At 46.1% G+C, this 23,050-nt stretch overlaps 1 protein-coding gene across 2 annotated transcripts in view; it reads right to left on the reverse strand.

Moving 5' to 3' along the window:
• The window catches only part of LOC146785536 (unconventional myosin-VIIb-like), a 961,158-nt gene that overhangs the window by 753,935 nt on the left and 184,173 nt on the right, over positions 1-23,050 (reverse strand). For both annotated transcript variants that reach the window (XM_085634664.1, XM_085634663.1), the window contains exons 3-4: positions 14,038-14,151; positions 7,701-7,853 (exon numbers count right to left, since the gene is read on the reverse strand). In XM_085634664.1, coding sequence (XP_085490790.1) covers positions 7,701-7,853; positions 14,038-14,151 — 267 coding nt within the window. The remainder of the gene's footprint in view (positions 1-7,700; positions 7,854-14,037; positions 14,152-23,050) is intronic.

Consider the following 23,050-nt stretch of genomic DNA (forward strand, 5'->3'; position numbering starts at 1 on the left):
GTAGATGTACCTTGAAGGGCATGATTACTTCTTGGCCTGGCCCAAGTTTTGGGGTCAAACTGGGTTGGAGTATTAAGTCCACAGTCCTTAGGATTCATCCAGATTTCCGTCTATCCAAATAAGGGCAGTTAGCGATACATCAGCGAGTGGGTAACATACCCGGTTATCAGTGACTTCATGCCCCGGGGGCACGCGCGCTTCACATAAACACAGAGCTACAACCAGTAGGGTACCAAGTGGCAGAATCCAGTAAATAGGTTGAATATTGTGTCTCTCTGGCCTACAGCTGTGTGGAGCCGGTCTCATTGAGGGGTACGCCCAGGTGGTAATTGTGTGCTTCTTAAGGTTCTTATTACCAATACGGTTTGTGGCAGCACACCACGCGGATCGTTTTAAGGATCATTCTGGCACACATTTACTCAGCCAGTAGGAGTGTTACATCTGGGTGGAGCCAGTCCCATTTAGTGGTACGCCCACGGAAAAATGGTGCTCCTTAAGGTTCCCATGACCTACGCAGTGTGTAGCATCTCCCACATCAAGTGTTAGGCACTGGATTACAGACAGTGCGCCCTTTATCGAATCAGACAGATTCTCTGAGTGGGTATGCCTAGGGGGCTTCACCAGAGGGAGCTGAGCATTCAAAATTTCCATAAGGAATAAGGGATGCAGTGGAAGTGCTGGAGGGCAGCCGTGCTCATTGTCTCATACGCCTGTTATGGACATTACTGTGCGCATGGATTTAGCAAGTAAAGGGACCGTGCCAGGGTTAAGCATAATCCCCCTCGCCCGTATAGCCTAAGCCGCCAAGCGGGGGTAGGAACGATCTTCTAACATGTGAGCTGCTGTCCCAGAGATGGGAGACACATGTGTCCAGTCACACACGGTGCTAGATGGGCGGCTGCCAGTGTGATCAGCAAATAGGTGGGGCATCGTGTGCCAGGGTGTCTGAAAATGTCCCGCCCAGAGTGGGACGGGGCTGAGTCATGTGACGCAGTGGAACTTTGCAGCGTGAGGTGAATAGTGCTTGGCACAACTTCACAGGCATAAAGGGCGTTTTGTTTCATCAGACACTAGCTGATCCAAGCTAACGTCTAGGGCTATTGGGATATAGATGGGGCATCGATAACCAGTAGGGATGTTCTCTTTTATCTAGATTTGCAGGAGGCTCTAAACAGTTAGGGGGCAAGACTATAGCTGTTTTGGTGGGGGGCTCTGGCGGCGACGGTGGCCGCCTCCAGAGCTGTGGCGGAGTTACAGGGCGATCTGGAAGTAAATGGGTACCGAAGGGTACCTCTGCGCGGCACCATAGGGGGTGCCAGAGCCCAGGAGCCTCATGGGAGGTTCCTGGAAAACCATGTCGGCGCCCCGTTAGTCCTTCGGGCGGTTGTGGGCCTGAACAACCGGGGGCTTGCCTTGCTACGCTCCGCCCGGAAAGGGGCGTGAGTAATAAGGGACCGTGATCCGGGAAGAGGATCACCAAAGGGGCAGCACAGATGGGGTTCGCCCCAGTGCTGCTTGGCACATCAGGCGGGTAGGCGGCCCAGATGGTTGCCTGCCCTTGGATCGCCTGTAAGATAACCCGCCATATTACATAATGGTGTATGTAATAAACCTGCAGCAGTTTTTACCCAAAGAAAAATTGTGTGGTGTGTTTTATTTATGCGTAGAACATGCATGCTGTTGTGGTGGGGTGGGGAGTGTTGCCTACTGCTGGTGCTATACGGCTGCCCGCCCCCCCTCTTCTCGATGTGGGGACCCCTCGGGGAGGAGTCCCCCTACTCTGGCAGCCAGGGTGCTGCGGCACGCAGGGCGCGTCATTTCCCAGTTTTTACCCAAAGGAAAAATTGTGTGGTGTGTTTTATTTATGCGTAGAACATGCATGCTATTGTGGTGGGGTGGGGAGTGTTGCCTACTGCTGGTGCTATGATATGGGAGGCTGAATGTCCTGGATCTGGAGGCTTATTACAGAGGCTCGCAGTGTATCTTTGCCCATTACTGGTTGCATGGGCCTGGCGACCTTCCTCATTTGTGGCTTGAAAGGGATGCCTCCTTCCCGATTTCGCTTCCTACAAAGTTGTTTGATAGACCAATGTGACACTACAAAACATTTGTCTTGCTCAGTACCACAGTGTACTCTTGGAGGAGGCTGGCTGAGCTACAGTCTGGCCCTCTCTTTTAATCACTATAGTTGCTGATGGAGTGATGTATGTGGTTTCCCCTGGGGCAGGAGAGGGGGCGGCAGGAGTACTGCAAGGGTTCCATCTAAGGCACATGGGCAACTTCTTTCAGGATACAGTATTGCGCAGGTTGGAACAGGTGCGTGTGCAGGAGGACACTCACACGTTGATAGACATGTTTCAGTACTATAAGGGCACGACACATGATGCGTGAGCTATCGGGTAAAGGATTGCAGGAACCTCTAGAGTTGCCAGCCCTGACATTTGTGCTGCAGATGGTGACTCCCCAGTGCCTCATTGCGAAACTGTACGCATGCTCCCAAGATGCGCGGCAGCCGGGAGTCACTAAAGATAGGCTGGACTGGCAAGAAGAGTTAGGAAAAATTATCAATGATAAGCAGAGGATCTATTGCTGTTTTATTGTCAAAACAAGATCCCTGAACAGCCGACACCAGTTAATACATTTTAAACATCTTAACAGAGTGTTTTACACTCTGGCCTGCCTATTCCACTATGGGTTATGGGACAGTTTGTGCTGCCTTAGATATGGAGAACAACGGGCAGTATTTGCTAACTTGGCTTGCTTCTGCCCGGGGATACGGCGCTATTGGGATGTGATAATGGGTATGGTGGAGATAATGGGCAAACACGTTTGAGCTGTCTCCACTGATCGTGCATCTGGGCTACGACAGGGACATCCTGAAGTTGGTACAATGTCTGGTGGTGTTGGGACTATTGCTGGTGAAGGTAACAAGGTGCTGGGCAAAATGAACACTCCTGATGCTGCTGGAGTGGCATGTGAACATGGCATATTGTAACACTCCGATGCACTCCATGACCTGATGCCAGAGCAAAGCCATCTGAATGACATCTGAGGACCCTATCAGGCATACCTGACTCGGACACAGAATACCGAGATTGAGAGGGCAGGGAAGGATGAACTGGCAATAAGTGCAGCAGATTCGGAGACCACTCCTCAGTCCAAAAAGAACATTGATCAGAATCAGAGAGAGAACACTGCACCGAGGCAGATAAAGAGTAATTAACCAGGACCAGTTGGCGAGTTGTTAATTTATGCCAAGACGAAAGCCACACGGAGAATCACTGTTTGGAGCGACAGACTAACAGGTCATATGGATAAAGTGGAGAACGAACAACAGCCTCAATAAAAGCAAATCATCTTCTAGTGACAATGTTATATGGTTCACTAGAAGCCACACAAATAACCATCAGTCGTGGTCAACAACAAAGTATCACCAACCACAGACAGGAAATGAGATAAAAGAGAAGCATTTGGTACAACCATAGGATTTCTATGATAGGAGTGGCCAAAGACCAATGCCTGGAAGAGCATCTTTGATGAATGTCAGTGGGAAAGTCTCTAAAAGACTGGGAGAAAAGTATTTAGCGTAAGACTATGGAGAGAAAAGACAACCAGGCAATAGATTATTACAGTTCAAGTCTATGGAATTACCTCCCCTCACCGGAATCTTCTACCTTGCCAGCCTTCAGGCCTTGAGAAAATGTCTCCATCTACCTAACACCTGTGTTCCACCTCTTCCCACCATACCCTATTGTAAAAAACTCTTTTCCATGTTTTAGGCACCTTCGTGTTATCTCTGCATAGCGCTGTGCATCCTGCTACATGTGCTGCACCCCTCTTACCAGATCTACACTATAAATCCCCTAATGAAACAATAAAATACAGAGTTGAATGAATACACAATTGAAACAAGCGTTTGCAATGCAATAGGTCTCGCATTAGTAAAAGTTTGAGCAATTAGTGTTGCTGATAATAATGCAACGCCAATAACTCAAACATTTAGTAATGCGAGAAGATAGGAAGTTGGGCGAGCCCTGGTGGTGGAATGCATGGCCGAATAAGCGACCTCTAGGTGATGCACACATGAAGGATGAGCAGGAGCTCCCTTGTCATGCGCCACCACCGCTCCTCTGAATTGCATCACACCGTGCCTCCAGATACACATGATCCTATTCTTTCTTGCTGCACCAGGTTATATGTATTACTACTGGAGTCAGTGTACTGAACTGTGTGAAATCGATGTCTGTAGGTGTGTGGCTCTGTGTGCCTCTTGTATGTGTGGCTTCGTACTTGTATGTTGTGAATGTAATATACAAATGGCAAACATTACTGACTGTCAATGCCCGTTTCCCTGACGCTTTGTACTATTTCTTATCCTGTTTCTAGTGTGCCCACTTTGACAGATATGTGTACTGATCACGCAGAGAAGAAACACGATGCTCAGTGGAATAAAGTGTGGTCAAACTGGAGTGTCAGGTTTAGAACATTAGCAGTTTAGACAAATCCTCTCCCTTCTGGCCCAATTGTAATGGCTGTCCCAATTGTAATGACTGTCCCTATAAAAACATCACATTTGACAACCAGTGCTGGGACAGACTGCGAACCAGCAAGGACCAGAATTGCCCCAGCGCCTGACACCACCATACTACTGGGGTTCCTTCACATTCAGTTCACTTTGATGTTCAAAACTGCATCCTGAAGGTAGGCGCTGTCCTTCGCACGACAATAATGAACTTTTTCTGTTCAAGTTGTCCGCCCGCTGGGAGCAGCTGGGCGTCAAATAGAGCAGCGGAGGTGGAACCTTCCTCTCAGATTCAGCAACAGACAAAGGTACACTTGAATGTCACTTCACAAGTTTCCAAGATATATACACACAATACAAAATGAATGTTTGTGACCATAATATGTACTACCATCATTACCATCCAAGCCCAGTTTATCAAATCAAAAATCAAACTTGCATTACAAAAATTAAGTTAAAAACCCACAAGGATTAAAAATTATGCTATGCAGGATACATGAAGATATTTGCAGTAGGCACATCAACCCTCTGAGCCATTTAATCATTCAAAGCGATAAACAGTGTTCTAACCACTGAGTTACCAATATCAAACGAGTAACCTCACCTCCCTAAACTATCTTAACATTCAGTTTGTTGCTAGAGTAAATTCTTAACATTCAGTTTGTTGCTAGAGTAAATTCTTCCACCATTGGTGAGTGACATCCCTACCAGGCCACCCTATTCAACAGGCCTGGTGGCAGACACACTGACCATCTCAATTTGGCGTTTCCGCTGTGCTGCTTGTATGCCACATTCGCCGAGTATGCCTGTGTGTGACCATTGTCACAGACGCTGATTTAAAGTGAGCAATCTGGAAAGTTTCCCTTTTTGCTGTCATGTGTTCGTAAACTTTTATAGTGGAAAAGCACACACAGAAATACCACAATGCAAAGGGATGAACGTACGAACCGCACCGGGCACATTGCTACTCATTGACATCTTTCATTTGCACTTATTTTCTGGTGCTTTTTTTGCAGCTTGCCTTCCAAGATCATCCTGCACGTGTCCCGAAATAACTTAAACTATCCATACCAGATGCCTGCTGTTGCCAGCCCCAAACTACTTCACGGGGTAAGAATGGTCACTGCGAAATCCACGCCGGTGTTGGTTCGCTGCAGCCAGGTAAAGCAACCATGCTCAGAGCCCTCTGCTGTTCCACTCGGTGTCAGAGTCAGACCCGTTCTTTCTCCCGGCTTATTTCCTGTTCTGTGGGAAGACCCACAATGCCTTCCTCGCCGATGTCACTTCCTGCTGTGGTTGGCAAATTTCAACCTTGACTTCACATTTGCCACCCTGTTGTGTGGTTTAAATGTCTCCCTCCGGGTCTTAATCTCAGAACGAACAAGGGAAAGTGAAAATGCGCCATGCGCGCGTTGTAGGCACGCCGTGAGCGTGCACATCGGCGTGGCCTACGGCTCGTGCCCAGTGGCGGCGCCTGCGGACTTCGCCGTACTTGAATAAGTGCTGCACGGCTCGTGCGGCCCGGGGAGGGGGCCGCCAAAGCACCCAAAGCAAAAAAAAAAACAGTAGAGGAAGTCCGGCGGGAGCCCACCCCGCCTTCGTGAATGCCGCATGGTGCGGCCAAAGCAGGATTTCAGGCGGGGCTCCTGTGAGCAAGATGGAGCCCCGCGTGTTGCTGCAGTGATCGGCTGAAGACGTAGACCAGCCGAGGGGCAGCGCACAGTCCCCACAAGAGCCGGTAAGTAGGGTGAGGCATGCTGTACGTGTAAAGCGCGCCGCACTTGGAGCTCGCGTGCGCATTGAAAACAAGTGCTATTATTTAGAATGTTGCATGTATATTTGCTGTGTTTGTTAATTGAGAAAGCACACGCGAAACTAAATACATAACCTACTGCATGCATAGATAATTGTTCGTTGCTTAAGCATAATGCAAAAGGCGTGTTAAATAAATATAGTAGTGTATGCATATATTTATATTCTGTGCTGCACCGAGCAAGGAAGCCAAAAGCGTATTCACATGGCGCCACTAATTTGCGGGCATAATGTCTAACAGTTTTTTAATGCACGTGCCACAAGTGGTACGCACGCACAAGTGCTATTATTTATACCGTTACAAAGAGCCAGTAGCTAAGAATACATCAATTAAACCGGAAAAACAATATTTGAAAGCGCAACCCCAAAAAAAAAACATTGTTTTAATGCACACGCCACAACTGGTATGCATGCACAAGCGCTATTATTCATACGGTCACAATGAACTAGCAGCAAAGAATAAATGCATATCTCCTGTGTTTGTTTTTGGAGAAAGCACACGCAATGATAAAACTAATAAGCTAGCGTATGCATATATTAATGTTTGCCGATTAAGCACAATGCAAAACGCATGTAAAACAAATGCAAAAGGCATGGTAAACAAATAAGTTAGCATGTGCACATATGAATGTTCTGGAAACACTGAGCAACGGAACGAAAACCGTATTCACACGGTGCCACTAATGCTGTCTTTAAAAACGCGTGCACATATTACAGCAAGGAAGCACAAGAGGCGTGTTAACGCGGGAAGCAGGAGGCGTGTTAACGCGGCATTAATAATACGCGTGCACATGTCCTGTCCTACCACTTCAACTAACGCCGCCATAAGCGTTCACAGCTGATGTCTTTGGAACGTGCACATATTACAGCAAGGAAGCAAGAGGCGTGTTAACGCGCCAAGCAGCAGGCATGTTAACGCGGCATCAATAATACGCGTGCACATGTCCTGTCCTGCAACTTCAGCTAACGCCGCTGTATGCGTTCACAGCTGATGTCTTTGAAGCGCATGCACCTATCCTAAGCAACAATAGATCTCGACCTACGCGAGCAGCGCATAGCGCTGCATCGCTGGGGAAAACCTAAAAAGGACATAGAAGGAGATTGTCTAGGGTGAAAGAGAGAAACTAAATCAGATAAGAGAAAAGTAGAGAACAGAAAAGCAAGAGAGCAGACAGAAAAAGGATAAGAAACTATAATATAGAGAAAGTAGATACACTAGTATTCTGAGATAGAGATAATGAGTAGGAAGACAAAATGCAGAAGCAGAAAACTTTAGAACTGAACACCAAATATAAATAAAAACAAAGGGAATGCCAGAGATTGAGACAGAGGGAGAGAGAATTGGCTATAAAGTCTGAACACTCACATAGATTTTGCGTTCTTGGTGGCGGATGAGAAGGTTGCGGACAATCCCTGCTTCATTCAGGTCTCCGAGGGTGATCATGTCTTCAACTCCATTGACAGAGCTGGGGTGCATCGAATGTACCATATTCGTATTGTGAGCTCGTATCCAATGTTCCTGAAACAGAAAAAGTTATGGGTGCACTCAATCAACTCCAAAATTGTCTTATATACTCAGAGCACTAGAATGTTTCCAAAGGGATGGATGCCAATTGCCCAAGATGTCAGTTAGTAGAGGTGACATCACGTACAAGTTGAACTGCAATCAGTTCTCAAAATTAACCCACTGGCCTTCACCAGTTCTCACAACTGTCTCCAATATACTGCTGAGGGTAAGGGGAGAACACAATCTGGAACTTAAGGAATGTAAATAGGGCTATAAGATCCCAGTTGCCTTTCTGTTCCTCACACTGCCTGTTTTACCCCTGAGAACTGGGTTAGCAAGATCAGTGTCATCGGTACCACGGGACAAGGCAAAAATGGGAAACCATCAGTGGTTAGAGCAGAGATGGTGGTCTTGGCAGTACTACTTAGATGGAATTCAGTAATTTGGCCATGACCATGTTGCTGAGGGACCTAATTTGTTGAGGGATTAAAAGAAGTTTCTTACATGGGAGAGGTTGATTATTTTCTCCTGGTCACTTGCCTTGGGGCACTAAGACTTAGGACAAGATTGCTGGTGCTAGTATAATTTTGTTGAGGTCAGATGATGTGAAAAGTTTCTGATCAGGTGCCTCCTTGCACAGCTAAAACATGAACATATAGTGCTCACGGTGGCATTCTGGAGCACTGAGGTATACCAATTGAACTCCTGCTATAGGTGTAGTCTGTAGGTGGCAGTGAAGGTGTTGGAAATGGCTTGTCGGGGTGATACTGCCAGACGGTACATGTTTTTCCCACTCTTTTGCCTCTTTGTCCGTTTAGGAGCTAATGCTTTGTACTTCTCTGAAGCTGCCATTAACACCACTTACTGAGTTAAAGGGCTCACTGGGACAACACTGAGCTATCCTTGGGTGCACAATATGAATTTTTCAGGGACTTTAAGCTTTCTAAATTGGGAGTGTGGCTTTCTGAAGCTCTCCTGAGGCTGTTTGCGTAGCTACTGGTCAATGGCTAAGGCAAGTTTTTGTGGGGGAACTGAAGGTGCCATAAAAGCACGGATGCCATCACCTTTCAGCGGAGTGCTGTAGTTTCAATGGACATTGCTGCTAAAGTCTTGGCTATGACCGAGTGATGGGTATAATCTGCATGGTCTTTGTCCAGTCCAGATTGGCTCTGCAGGCAAGTATCCTGGATGAAGGATCTATAATGACATTGCCCTTCCCTGAAAGCCCACTAGAGAGGTCAGTAGCGAGCACAAGGAAAACAGCAGAGGAAAGTACTGGTAATGCTGGTTAAGACCGGGGGCCGAAGAGTGGAGCTGGCTTTTGGATACCGGAGACTGTGCTGGGGTCACCAGGAGCTATACCACAGGAACTGGAAACTGTGGTGGAGGGTTCCTTGTCTATCAGCATTCAGGTCATCCAAAAAAGAAAACTAGAGGTATGACAGCAAGGATCACAGCATGGACGAAAAGCCTGCCTGTGTGTCTAAAAGTAGTGGTAAGGGTTGTGCATTTCCTGGTCCAATTGCTCCTTGTCTGATGGTACAGATGAGTCTATCCTGACCACCATAGAGTCCAATGTGCAAAGGAGTGGAACAGTCATGGGAGAATCCAAAAGAAAATGAGCCTTGAAGAGAGAGATTGCTTCTTCCGATGGAGCCTTCTGAGAGTCTTGAACCTGTGGCCAAGGAAACCTGTCCCAAATTCTGCTATTCCAACATCTGGCTAGGCAAAAAGAGTGGTAATCACATATTCCTGGTTCTGGTGCATATTCAGAGCTGGGACAACTCTACAATAAGAATCCTTTTAGGTAGAGGCTGCAGTGGGTGTCTCCAATTGGTGTTTCTGCTTCTTGTGTCTCCTGTGCTTTGATGGGCACTCATGATGTGCCCGAACAATGAGGCACACTCAATGTCTTCACTTCAGCTTGTGGAGAAGGTATTTGCTTACTGGCAGGGTAATGCCTTCCTACTTAACCACTGTATGCATCATGCAGAAACTGGGTTCAATAATGGGGTGAAGAATGAATCAGGAGATGGACCTGGTGCGTTAGGATAGGACTGCAAGAGACTCCAAGTTTTCGAAGCCAAAAGAGTTGCCTGTACCCATGAAGAGAGATTTGCTCGATCATGATGCAATACGCAAATCTCACTATGCTCTAAAGGAGAGACTGGTTCAGTCCGATGCTGAGTTGGCGACTTGGGCGCTACATGTCTGGATAAAGAACTGAAGCTGGACCAGATGGCTTATTGGAGTCTTTAAGCTGATGAGGGCTTGGCTCTCTTCAAAATCATGGATTCTTACCACTAGACACCCCTTTTTTTTAGCCATTGACACCCTAGGCTGACTAAAGCAGATTGCTCAGAACTAGGGTAAAAAATGGCCTTATGACTCAGTACTCTTTCCTTTCCTGGAGTAACTTTCACCCATTGCATTGGGCTCGTAGGGTAAGCTCCACATGGGAGTGGGAGAATCTTACAATAATGAAAAATGAAATGAAACATTAATTTATAAAGCGCATTAAACCTGAACTGCTAAGCCCCCCAAAAAAGAGAGTTCCTAAGCACAGAAAAGCCAGAGAGCCTATGATGAAAAAAGCCATGTTCTTGGATGAGGCGAAGGTGTCAAGTCAACGGATGTGGACGGGTAGAGAATTCCATAACTTGGCAGCAGCCCTGTAGATGGACGGACTGCCCCATCTGACTTCGGAATCTGGGCATGGAGACTTTCCTAGCTGAAGAGGATCTGAGTGACCTGCCTGGAGTGTACCAGCTGAAAAGGGAGGAGAGATGTTTGGACCATCTGTGATGGAGCGTGAGGAGGACTAGGCAAATAGCCTTTCAAACAATGCATTTCCTCACAGGAAGCCAATGCAGCACTCTAATGCCATCTCTGGCAGACACTCATTTGGGAGTTTTAAGAATAAGGCATGCAGCCACATTTTGCACTACTTGAAGCTTGTTAAGTGAGGAGACATTAATATTCAGATAGACCATATTGCAGTACTCAAGTCTGGAGGAGACTAAAGCAATGGCCACCGAGTGATGCAATTCAACGGGAATAAAAGGAACGACCTTCCTAAGAGTCCTGATTATGTGATAGCAGGTGCTCGTGATACGATTGACATGTGAGTCAAAGTTCAGGGAAGTGTTAAAGATTGCTCCAAGATTTCAGGCTACTTTAACAGGCGTAAGTAAAGGGCCACATTCCTCAGGCCACCAACAGCAGGACAAGAAGGGTTCTTGTGCATCAAACACCAGCACCTCAGTTTTTTCCGTGTTCAGTTTAAGAAAATGTTCTTTCATCCAGATGTCAATCTTGGTCATGCAGAGATTAACCGTGTAAACTACTGAGGGCAATAGGGTAACTTTCTAAATCCTTCTAAAACCTTTATAAAACATTGGCAGGAAGTGTGCTTCGGACCACCTCAGTAGGGCAAAGTGAGTTACACAACTTATGATTCACGTGCACGATTAAATCCAAACTCTTCTACAGGACTGGTATGCCCTCTCGCTGCATACAAACCAGTCACTACCTGAAGACCTTGGGCCTAAGGTAGAACAAAGAGCACATATGATCATATAACTGTTCACCAGAAAGAGATTCAGTTGTTATTTGGGCCAGTTTGTGCCTAAAGTCTGTGATACGATGACCTTGGATTAATATCACACTGTTGTGGAATAACGTAGTCCAAGGCGAGAGCAAACAGCAAAAAGAATAATGGAACTGGAAAAAGTACTGGGCTGAGGTCTTACACAAACATTTACTGAGTACAAGAGAAGCAGGTCCTGATCCTCACCATTCAGTGGAAAAAAAGGTGATCTGCAAGCAAACATATATGAAAATGGAAAAGGGATTGCCGGATATGATGTACAAAGGTCTGGGCTGTAACACATTGCAAAGCTCAGTTTTAACGGGTTCGGAAGCAGTTTCTGGTTACACCAGTAGGAACCACAGCTAATTACACACTGATTGCAGGTATGAGCCAGTCCGAGGGTTTACTATACATAAAATAGATTCCACAGGTTGGAACAGACATAAGTAGCCATACCACAACATCATTCATAAACAGTAACAGAAATAGACAGAATAGAATACAGAGAAATTACAAGCATGGAGGAACAAGTAGAAGTAAACAAAGACACAATCACGACCAGTAATGTACACAGGGCTATGGCGGGGGAGAGTCACCCCACTGCGGAAAGGCAAAAAATGAAAAATAATATGATAATAAAACACTTATCACTTTATTTTTCATTGACTTGGCCAAGTTTGCAGAGTCCGTCGAATCAGGGCGGGCCAGGTCACAGTGTCACCAGCAGTTGGAGGAGTAGTGGGCACTAAAAGTGCACATGTCAGTTTGGACGGGCGTAGAACAGACATGCGCACTTGAATATCTCCAGGCTATTCCTTGGTGATATCTGCAGGGCTCAGGATCCCAGTCCCTGCTGGAGCGTGAAACTGGCCCGCTCCGCCCAATCCCAGTACTTCTCTCATGCTGGGAGTAATTGCATGAGAGAGGCGCTGAGATTGGGTGCTGAGCCGGGAGCCTGTGTGCTCATGGTAACTGCAGTGCTGGGAGCAGCAAGGCCCAACACGGAAGCAGAAAGTAAGTGTATATTTCTTTATTTTTTATTTATTCTTATCCCGCGCTGCCCCCACACTGCCCCACCACGTGGAATGGGCAGCAGCCACGACTGGATGTACACATACAGGAATAGACAGAATAACAATTGCAAGAAGACAGCCAACAGCCGACAGAAGTATGATATTCAATAGAAGGACAGACAGATTCTAAACGGACACAGGGAGTGCTTAATTTGAGCTAGTAGTTGGCGGTGACCAGCACTCATTTTTGGGCACTTATTTTTTCTCATGATGTATTTACTGACAGCAGGGGAAGGAAAAATACAAATGGGAAAAAGGAGAAAGAGAAAGACAGAAACACTGTCACCAAGGGAGAAAGCAGTAGAACTGAAAAAGTGAGATAAAGAGCATGGACGTCAATTCACCAAAATGCCAGTGGTAGCGAAAGTGACTTCACATGCCCCTCGACCTTCACTTTCACTCACACATACACATGCTCACACATATATATGCATTCACACATGCACACACTCATACATACACACTCTCTACCTACACATACATTCACACATACACACACACTCTTACCTAAGCATACTCTAAAACTGCAAGCACGCACTCAACGCCCCTGCATTTAAAAACATTTTTTCTACTTACCTCAGCTGCCTGGGAAAGTCATTTTCCAGCTATTTATTTTATAAAACTAATAGCAAATAATTTAATATTATTCACAATTAGTATAATACAAATTTGACAAAGATAGTGAAGCCCCCACCAACGTCCATACAAGCTGCTTATGTTCATGGCACTGATTTTGCTACTGCTGACGCTAGGGGTCGCAAAGGCTGTGGCAGGGGTCACCCTAAATGACATTAATGATAAAGAAGCGAGGAGTGTCTGCAGAGGAATAGAGAGATTCAGGACTACATAGCCTTGGTATTCGGCGCACAGACATTTAATATTGCCGGGCACGGCTTCTGAGCATCTCTGTGGGCACCGGCACTCATTCTTTTACAAACTAAACACTGGACACAGGTAAGAATAAACACAACATACAGCGAGAGGAACTTGCGAGATCGGGAGTTACTACAAGTACAAGGAGAGACTGTCAATTGCAAACGCAGGTGTGCATTCAAACAATATCATGCAAGAGCATGAAAGTATAGACACAATCTCATAGGTGTCTATGGGATGTAATAGAAACAATAAACAAAAGCAGGCACATGCAGGAACACAAAATTACATGCAGGAACAAGCAGGAATGGACATACAATCATGCATGGATGATCTTATTATGCACATCGAAGCATAGTCTAACAATTTTAACAGTCAGAATTGCTATGTGTCCAATGTATTTCTTGCATGTGTAGCACAGTTCTGTGATCAGTGCTGTCTCTGTTCAGATAGTTGAGTGCCACCATTGGCTGTGAGGATGAAATTAACAAACACTTAAAAGCTGGACTAAGTTAGTATGTTGATACCAACTCTGCATCAATTCTGGACTTAGAATTTTGGACAAAGTGTGAGGTGTGTGATTGATAATGGAGAATGTTTCATGTTTATTACAACAATGAATACAGGATGAGAGAGTAACCTCTTTCCTGGCACTCACCTTTCCCTCATCGTCCACCAGTAGTATCTGCCCAGTCTCAGAATCTTTGACCACGGCCCCAATGGGAACCTTGTAGTCACTGGAGGATGAGACATCCAGCCACACATGATCACCCTGTGCAGGAAGTGAGGAGAGTTAGTAAATGGAAATTCAGTATTCACACATCTGTTTCATCATCTACGCTGTATTTGAGTGTTTGCTCTCTCATTATACTCAATCATGCATCTCTTATCTCTCCCTTGTACTAAACCCTGTATCAGATTCACCTTCGCTTCACACGCTGTGCCAACTCCCAATACTTTCACCTTCTGATGAATTGCATCCTTCCTCTCACCTTTCTCACTCTGGGACCCATATACAAAGCTATACATGAGTAAATCTACACATGTAAGTTTACTCTTACATTTGTGAGCCAATGTACTACTTTGGGCTATTCACCATTTACCAGTGAAAAGTTACTCAAATGTGTAGACTTGCATGTCTCCAACCCATGAAACTGGATGTGGAGTGACATACACGAGTGTAATTTACTACTGCTACAAAGGGTAATTTTTTTCAAGTTTAGTTAACTTTTTAACTGTTTTCCATCCTTTATCATAGAAAGATATTTGCCCTGTTGGCAGAAATCTCTCTATTGTAAAGCATTGGAAAAAGTAAAAAAGTTAATTAAACATAGTAAAAATAATTTTATGTTAAAAAATATTAATGTGCATTAATTCTATATATATATTTTGAAGGTAGAACACAATATAAAAAGTTACACCATTAATAGCATAATTTAAATTTAAAAGTTAAATATTTAGTATATAAGAAATTAAACTTATTTTTCTCAAGTTTAAAAATATTATGTATTAATAGCTATTCAAAGTGATATACAGAATTAATTAAAAATATAAATATATTTTAATGAAAATGAGTAATTTTTAAATTAAAAAACAGTTACTAAAATAGGTTCAAATAAAAAATATGATTTATTTTTAAATAATTTAACATTAATATATTGTGTTTATATTTGAACTGTTTTAAATTGTTCATTTGAATTTAACAATATTTTACATGGCTCTTTATTTTAGGATCCTACCTGCATCATTTTCTACTACAGGGTGTTGCAGTTCAAGTGGTTGGCCATGTGTGGAGCAAGACTTTCTCCAGCTCTGAGCTGGAGTACATTTACGACTGTTTTTGGTTCTTTTTGGCTGTAGAAACTTTAGAAGTGATGTTTGTGAATAGGCTTACTCTTTTGTGGGGCCCTCCCTAAAATTATCCTTAGCCCTCAGTAAACCCCTTCTTACTCATCCCTCAATCCTCCCCTTTAGTAGCAAGTACTCCCCATTATTCAGCCCATCCTCTCTGTCTGCCACAATATATTACCAAAAAGTATACTTACGTGTGCGGAGACTGGTTCCGGAGACTCCACAGTCGGGCGGTGATCTCTGCACAGACAAAGCTATAAGAGGTGGAGGTGGAACCTCTGCATGTAAGCTCGTCAATAGCATTTTGTAGAACATTAGTAGTACTATTGTAGCACTACTAAACATACTACAAAATGAAGCTTATGAATATTCCCCTGAGTATACAAGTCTTGCACTATCTACTTACTCTACAGACTGTCACCTAACACACTGATTGTGATTCCCTCAGTCACCATACAACTGTATTTGATTCTAACCACTCTCCAGCTCATCGCAACTTTGTACCGATCACACAAATATGTAAACTACCTCATTCCCATATGTCCCAAAAAATAGAAATACTTCCATATTAAAACAGTTACCCCCCCTCCCCTAATTTACTTATTTGGCTTCAAATCTCCATAATGATGTGTGCTCTCCAGTGGCTACTTCGTCACTAGAAACAAGACTTCCTCCATCTTTTTTGCAATTGGGGTGAATGAATTTGAGGTGAGAAGATGCAACTTAGGAGCAAACTGGACCTACTCCTATCGCAGGAAGCCGTAACATGCCCAGTGGCCCTGATATAGCAGTAGGGGTGAAAGTGTGTGTGGGGATGAAGATGGAGAATGTTGAACTCAAGTGGCTTGCATACAACGGCAAAGTGTGCGAAGTGACAAAGGTAGAGCAAGTAGAAAATAAAGATCAATGTAGGAGCCTAGGATACATGTGGCTGGGATATGGAAGAGGAGATCCAGCCAATACTCTACCTTGCTCAGCATGCATGAAGGGATGCAGGAGAAGTCAACCCAGGCAGCTGGGATGATGGCTATTGAAAATTGAAATTGAAATTGAAAAATGAGGTTGGCAGTTGATGGGTGTGTGAGCCCTTCTCAAGCAACACTCACAATCCTTGTCAGGGTAAACCACAAAAGTCACTAAATTAACCTGTGCTTAAAATTCTGGTTGTTTGCCACAAAAGCAGTCAGGCTTAAATTAGAGGCAAATTGTAAAGTATTTATGCAGTAACCAAACAGCAATAAAGAGTAAAATTTAATAAATTATTTGATGCAACAACAGCAACAAAAACCCAATTAGTAGAAATGGAGACCATGGAAGCCGGTCCTACCTGGCAGTTACTGGCTTTGATAGTCAGGCCTGCCGTCTGAAGGACCTGAAGCACTGCCCAGAGATGGTTCATGTGGTCCTTCCAGCTAGGGCTAAAGACCACATTGTTGTCCAAGTGGTACTCCAGCCCAGGTAGGACCCGGTTCACCAACCTCTGGAAGGTGGTAGGAGCATTCCTTAACCCAAAAGGCATCACCCTGAACTAGAAGTGGCCCTCTGCCGTGGACCATGCAGACCTCTCCTTAGCCCCCCAGTTAAGGCAATCTGCCAGTACCCCAATGTCAAATCGAAGGTACTCAGGAACGTGACCGCTGACTACTGATTATTGAGCTGATCAGCTCGGGGAATGGGGTGTGCATAGGTTTTGGTGACTGAATTGAGTCCTCTAAAACCCACATAGAGCCAGAGTTCTGTGATGGAGCCCGGTGGGGCAGTTTTGGGTACTAGTAGAACTGGGATTCACCCAGGGCTGTTGGAGTGTTCAATCACCCTAGCTGCAGCATCCTGGACACTTGATGCTGGCCATCACTTTGTCAGAAGATCTTACTCTTCACAGGCATACCGTTCCCTGTGTCAATGTCATGGGTACACCAATGGGTGAGTCCAGGGATAAGTGAGAACAGGAAAGAGACTTGCTCCAATAGCTGGCGGAAGTCTCTCTCCAATTGGAGGTTCCAAGAAACTGAGCTTCATTTCCCCTACTGATCCATCATGCTCTTTTGAGAAGATGAGATCCGGGAGAGGTTCACTCTCTACCTAATCACCTCCATCTGTCACCAAGAACATAGTGACCTTGGACCTCTCAAAGTGTGCCGTAAGGCAGTTAATATGCAGGACATTTAAAGGGTTCCTGGAAGTCGGGAGATCCACCAGGTAGATGACCTTCCCCTTGCTCTCTTTTAGCTAATATGGCCCAGTCTATTGGTCCTGCAAGATTTGGGGCTCCACTGGCTCAATCATCCACACCTCAACCAGAGTGGCCTTCTGGTGATACCAGAGTTTCTTGACTTTCTGGCTGGTGGCTAAGTTCTCAGTGGCAGTCTTCTAGAACTGCTTCATCTGGGATCTTAGAGCCATCATGTAGCTGACTACATCCTAAGGGGTTTCTTGGGAACTTGCTCCCACCCTTCCTTTACAAGGCTGAGAGGCCCGTTGACATGCTGGTATACAGAAGCTCGAAGGGGCTGAAACTTGCAACAGGACGTCCCACTTCCAGCTCAAGGGCTCTACTAGGCCCATTATTATGCACTTGAGGGTCTTGCTGACCCTTTCAACAAGTCCATTGGTTTACGGTTGATAGGGTGTGGAGAACGTGTAGGTTACTCTACACTCATCCCACATGGACTTCATGTGCACAGACATGAAGTTGATGCCTTGGTCAGACACCACCTCCTTGAGGAAACTCACACCAGTAAATATCTCCATCAGTGCCCTGTCCACAGTGAACACAGTCCCTATTCTCAGAGGGATGGCTTCCGGGTACTTGGTAGAATGGTTCACCAAGACAGAATGAACCTGTTGCTCAAGATTGTCTTGGGACCCAGATGCCCCACAATATCAATGTCCACCCTTTCAAGGGGGGTGTCCACAACAGGAAGGAGAACCAGGGGAGCCTTTTCCTTTCCTCCTGTCTTCCCACTGGCCTGATAGTTTGGACAAGACCTACAGAACGCATCTAAAGTCATTATCACCCATGGCCAATAAAAGTGGTTGACCAGTCTTTCAAAAGTCTGGGTCTGCCCAGATATCCTGCCAGGGGAACATCATGAACCAGTTCCAGTATCAAGGCCCTGTATCACTGGTTGACCACCAACATATGGGTTGCCCCAGGCTCAGGAACCTTAGGCTAACTGGACAGGAGATCATTTTCTCAATAGATGAGGTGATCACCAGAGGTGTCTACATTTGCCTGGGCTTCAGCCTGGTGCTGAACGACCTCAAGAGTGGGGCACTCATTCCGCGCTTGACAGAATTCTGCCTGGGAAGGGTCTCCTTCAGCTTGCAATCCGCCCAGTTCAAGTAGGTTTCCAATGGCAGCAATGCCTTCCCCAGTAGGTTGTGGAGCATCCCCCCTCACGTTCTGCTTCCTCCAGGACAGTGGGAATTTCTGGGGCAGATTTCCTACACACCCTGCCCCTCATCTTCTTGGCAGGTGCCTGGGCCATTGTTCCAAGCTCCAGGACCTTGTGTGAACAGAGCTCCACCTAATTCCAGAAGGTGTGCTCCACATTATTACCCAACACGCAATCCACTGGCATGGCTGGACTCACACCTACCTTCAAAGAACCTAAGATCCCCCCATTCAAAGGGAACCAGGGAACCAGAGCCACTGGGTAATGACTCTCGTGGTTGTCAGCAGTAACCCCCTGATGCACTGGATTGGGAAGTACCTGCTCTGACAACACCAGATGACACTTGCCAGTACTCATACTTGCTTCTGTGTCTCTCAAAGACTCAATCCTCTGTTAATTGATGGTGACCCACTACCTGTACTTCTTGGTTTTACTAGGCATGTCAGTCTTGGGTACCATTGCTTCTACCAGGGACCCTAAGGTGATCTCTGCACTTCCCTCTGTATTAACCGGGACAACCTTTTCTCCGAGCCCTACATTAGCCATTACCGGAATCTGCCCACCAGTGGGGGGCTGCTGCCTGTTTGGGAAGTTGGGGGTCTCTCTTTGAGTGCCTACACCTGTAACACTCAAAGTACTTGTGAAGTGACCAGATTTCTTCTTCATATGGAACCCTCCCTTCTTCTGGTCAGGATTGGGATGGGAATACTTTCCCAGGAAACTCTTTTGGGGCCTTTTCAGAACTCAGTTGTTTTACTTGTGTCTCCCCCTCTTTCTTCTGGTGAGGAGCCTGCACCCCCCCAGATACCTTCTTGTGGACCCTGGTGCTGAGCCAGTGATCCGCCTCCTTAAAAAGTTCTTGAGGGCTAGTTAGCTTGTTGTCTATCACTTTTTGGTAAAGCTCTGAAAAACAATGACTGTACAAGTGCTCTTTGGAAAGCAGATTGTACAGCTCCTTATAAGTGTTTGCTTCACTTCTCTGGCTGTCCTTGAACTTCAGCCTACACTTTTCAGGGGTGAGTCCATTCTTTTGGATAAGGGTTGCCTTCAAGGGGTGAAGGGGATATTTCATCCTGTGATCTTTACCCAAGGCCAACAAAGAATCCATCCTCTCTGTAGGGATGTGCCACTGCAGAATGGTGCCCCAGTCTCCCTCAGGGACGTGTACATTTCAAAGGCTACCTCGTAGACCTCAAACTACTTATTTATGTTGTCCCCCACTATGAAGCTAGGCACATGAAAGAATTGGTTTGTTACGCTGCCGCTGCCGCTTTAGAACTATTGCTGCAGTTTTAAACATTGTTGGAGCACTTTGCTCCTTTTAAATTGTGATTTGTTGTGCTGCTAAATTTGCTATTTCCACAAATCGGATTTAGGTGATAACCTTATCTTTTAACTTTAATCCTCCTCACTCCCCCCATGCTCGCATTGCCTGCACATTAAATTGAAGTTACACTACTCACCATTTGGGTGAAAATCGCGCCGCCTCACTCCCGACCGCCATCTTGGGTGTGGGCTCAGAGACGCTCCCAAGACGCCTCTGGGGGTAGCGCTTTAGTCTTTTCGAGTGCTCTTTGGTAAATACTACTTAAGGGACTAGTTGGCTGTGCGTAGGACAAAGAATTGGTTTGTTACACTGCCGCTGCCGCTTTAGAACTATTGCTGCATTTTTAAACATTGTTGGAGCACTTTGCTCCTTTTAAATTGTGATTTGTTGTGCTGCTAAATTTGCTATTTCCACAAATCGGATTTAGGTGATAACCTTATCTTTTAACTTTAATCCTCCTCACTCCTCCCATGCTCGCATTGCCTGCACATTAAATTGAAATTACACTACTCACCATTTGGGGGAAAATCGCGCCGCCTCACTCCCGACCGCCATCTTGGGTGTGGGCTCAGAGACGCACCCAAGACGCCTCTGGGGGTAGCGCTCTTGTCTTTTCGAGTGCTCTTTGCCATATACTGCTTAAGGGACTAGCATGCAAGCACGCAGCGCACGCGCGCAGCGGAGCGCCGGAGGAGCGCCAGAGGAAAGCCCGTCTGCGCCCGTCCGTGCCAGTACGGGCCCAGGGGCCAGAACCCATCGTCCACCTCACATATACTCCCTGGATACCCTTCGGGCTCTACGGACAGGTAATTTGGGGCTAGACACCATAACACTAGCTAAGCTGCGGAAAGAAGCTTTGCTACAGGGAGAAGGCGAACCTAAACGAGCCAAGTGTCCGTCACACCCCTTTAGGTCCCGAGGGTTCAAAATCGCGACGCTGAACACGCGCTCCTTGCAAAAGCACCATTTGGAGGTTTTTTCACTCCTTGATGCTGGCGAGATTGATATCCTTGCCCTTACAGAGACATGGCTAGGTACCTTCTCTACGCCGGACATACTGGCGGCTTTGCCTCCGGATTTTGACGCATTATGGTATAATCGCCCTAATGACTGTAGAGGAGGGGGAGTTGCCTTCTTATTTAAAAAAAGTCTTAAGGTGACACAAGTCGTAGCTGAAAACTGTGACTGTGCGGAGCTCCTGGGGATAAAAATTTCACTCAAATCCTCCTGTATCATGTTGCTGGTTGTGTACCGCCCACCATAGAGCTCGCCAGATTTTAATGATGCCTTCCTGGAGCTCTTGGTGGATTTGGCCTCCAGATATAAATCCCTTATGGTGGTAGGGGACTTCAACTACCACTGGGATAAGGTACCTAGAGACCCCACAGAGGTAGAATTCGAGAACAATCTTACCTCTCTTAACCTACAGCAATTAGTAGTGGGACCTACACATGAGAAGGGCCATACACTAGACTTAATCTGGTCCTCCATATCCCAGACAGAAATAACTGAGGTCAGTCCTTGTATATGGACAGACCATTTCTTGATTAAGTGCTGGGTTCCAGGAGACCCTTCACCTGCAGTGTCTAGTCTTTTGTGGAGGAAGGTCAGGTCCTGGAAGAAGATAGAAGCAGATTCTTTACTCTCCACGCTGCTTTCCACTTCACCTTCTAAGATGAGGGAGTCGAACCTAGACTCCGATACTACAGCCCTTATGGCCTGGATCCGTGCCGCCCTGGACAAATTGGCTCCTGAGCGGCTGGAGAAGACTAGAGCAAAAGGAAAGGGAGCACTGTGGTTTGACGCCTCACTTAGAGAAAAAAACAAGCTCTCCGCAAGGCGGAAAGAAGGTGGAGAATTAGCTATAGCCCTGCGGAATCAGAAACCTATAAAAGGCTTCTCTCAAAATATAAAGCCGATATCCCGGTAAGGAAGTCAGCCTTCTATGAGAATAGGATTAGAGGGGCCACGAATAAACAAAGGGAGACCTTTGCAATCCTAAGGGAATTAATGCAGCTGAATGGGATGATTCCCGCTAGTGACCAACCCGACTGCGACACCTTTCAAAGGTTCTTTCTTCAGAAAGTACAGAACATTATTAGGGACATCACAGAGATCCCAGTTGAACCTCTGGTGTCATCTTGCCCTGCTAGTCAAGAGCCGGTAGGGATGCTGAACAGCTTCCCATGTATTGACGAGGAGAGCTTGGCTGAGCTTGTCGGCCAAGTCAAGTCAGGCTCTAGTACGGATCCATGCCCACCGAGAATCTTTCAAATGGCCCTATCTGGTATTCAAACTCAGCTGTTGAGCCTACTGAACGATTCATTAGAGGTGGGCTATCTCCCAGTCCAGCTGAAGGAAGCTAGGGTCTCTCCCCTCTTAAAGAAAGCAGGAGCAGACACCAAGGCTTTAATGAACTATAGGCCTATCTCGCAGCTGCCATTCCTGGGCAAAATCCTGGAAAAACACGTTCTGAACACACTGGCTGGCTACCTGGAGGAACATGGTTTACTCCATGCCAGGCAGGCGGGTTTTCGGCCCCAACATAGCACAGAGCTAGTGATGGCCACTGTCACCGATGAGCTGAGAATCAGGGCGGATAATAAACAGCCTTGTGCCCTGATTCTGTTGGACTTATCAGCGGCATTCGATACGGTCAGCCATACCATCTTGCTGGCCCGTATCGCAAAGCTGGGAATAACAGGACAAGTGCTCAAGTGGCTTGAATCTTTTCTGACGGGTCGCACCCAGAGGGTGCAGCTGAGAGATCAGCTATCCGAGGCAAGTGACGTGATCTGGGGTGTTCCCCAGGGGTCCGCTTTGTCCCCCCTGCTTTTTAATATTTACCTACAACCCTTGGTGGAGGAGTTAATGCATAGGAATTGTCAAATTTTTAACTATGCTGATGATACTCAGCTATTGGTCCGGCTGGAAGACACAAGGGAAGCACAGGAATCGGTAAGGAACTTGCTCCGATTCACTGTAAATTGGATGACCAACAACCTTCTGAAAGTGAACGCAGAAAAAACAGAGGTGTTGGTCATCACAAACCGAGTCAACCCTTGGTGCGACCTATTCTGGCATCCAGAACTAGG

Source organism: Triturus cristatus, chromosome 11 (assembly GCF_964204655.1).
Source record: "Triturus cristatus chromosome 11, aTriCri1.1, whole genome shotgun sequence".
Classification (NCBI taxonomy): domain Eukaryota; kingdom Metazoa; phylum Chordata; class Amphibia; order Caudata; family Salamandridae; genus Triturus; species Triturus cristatus.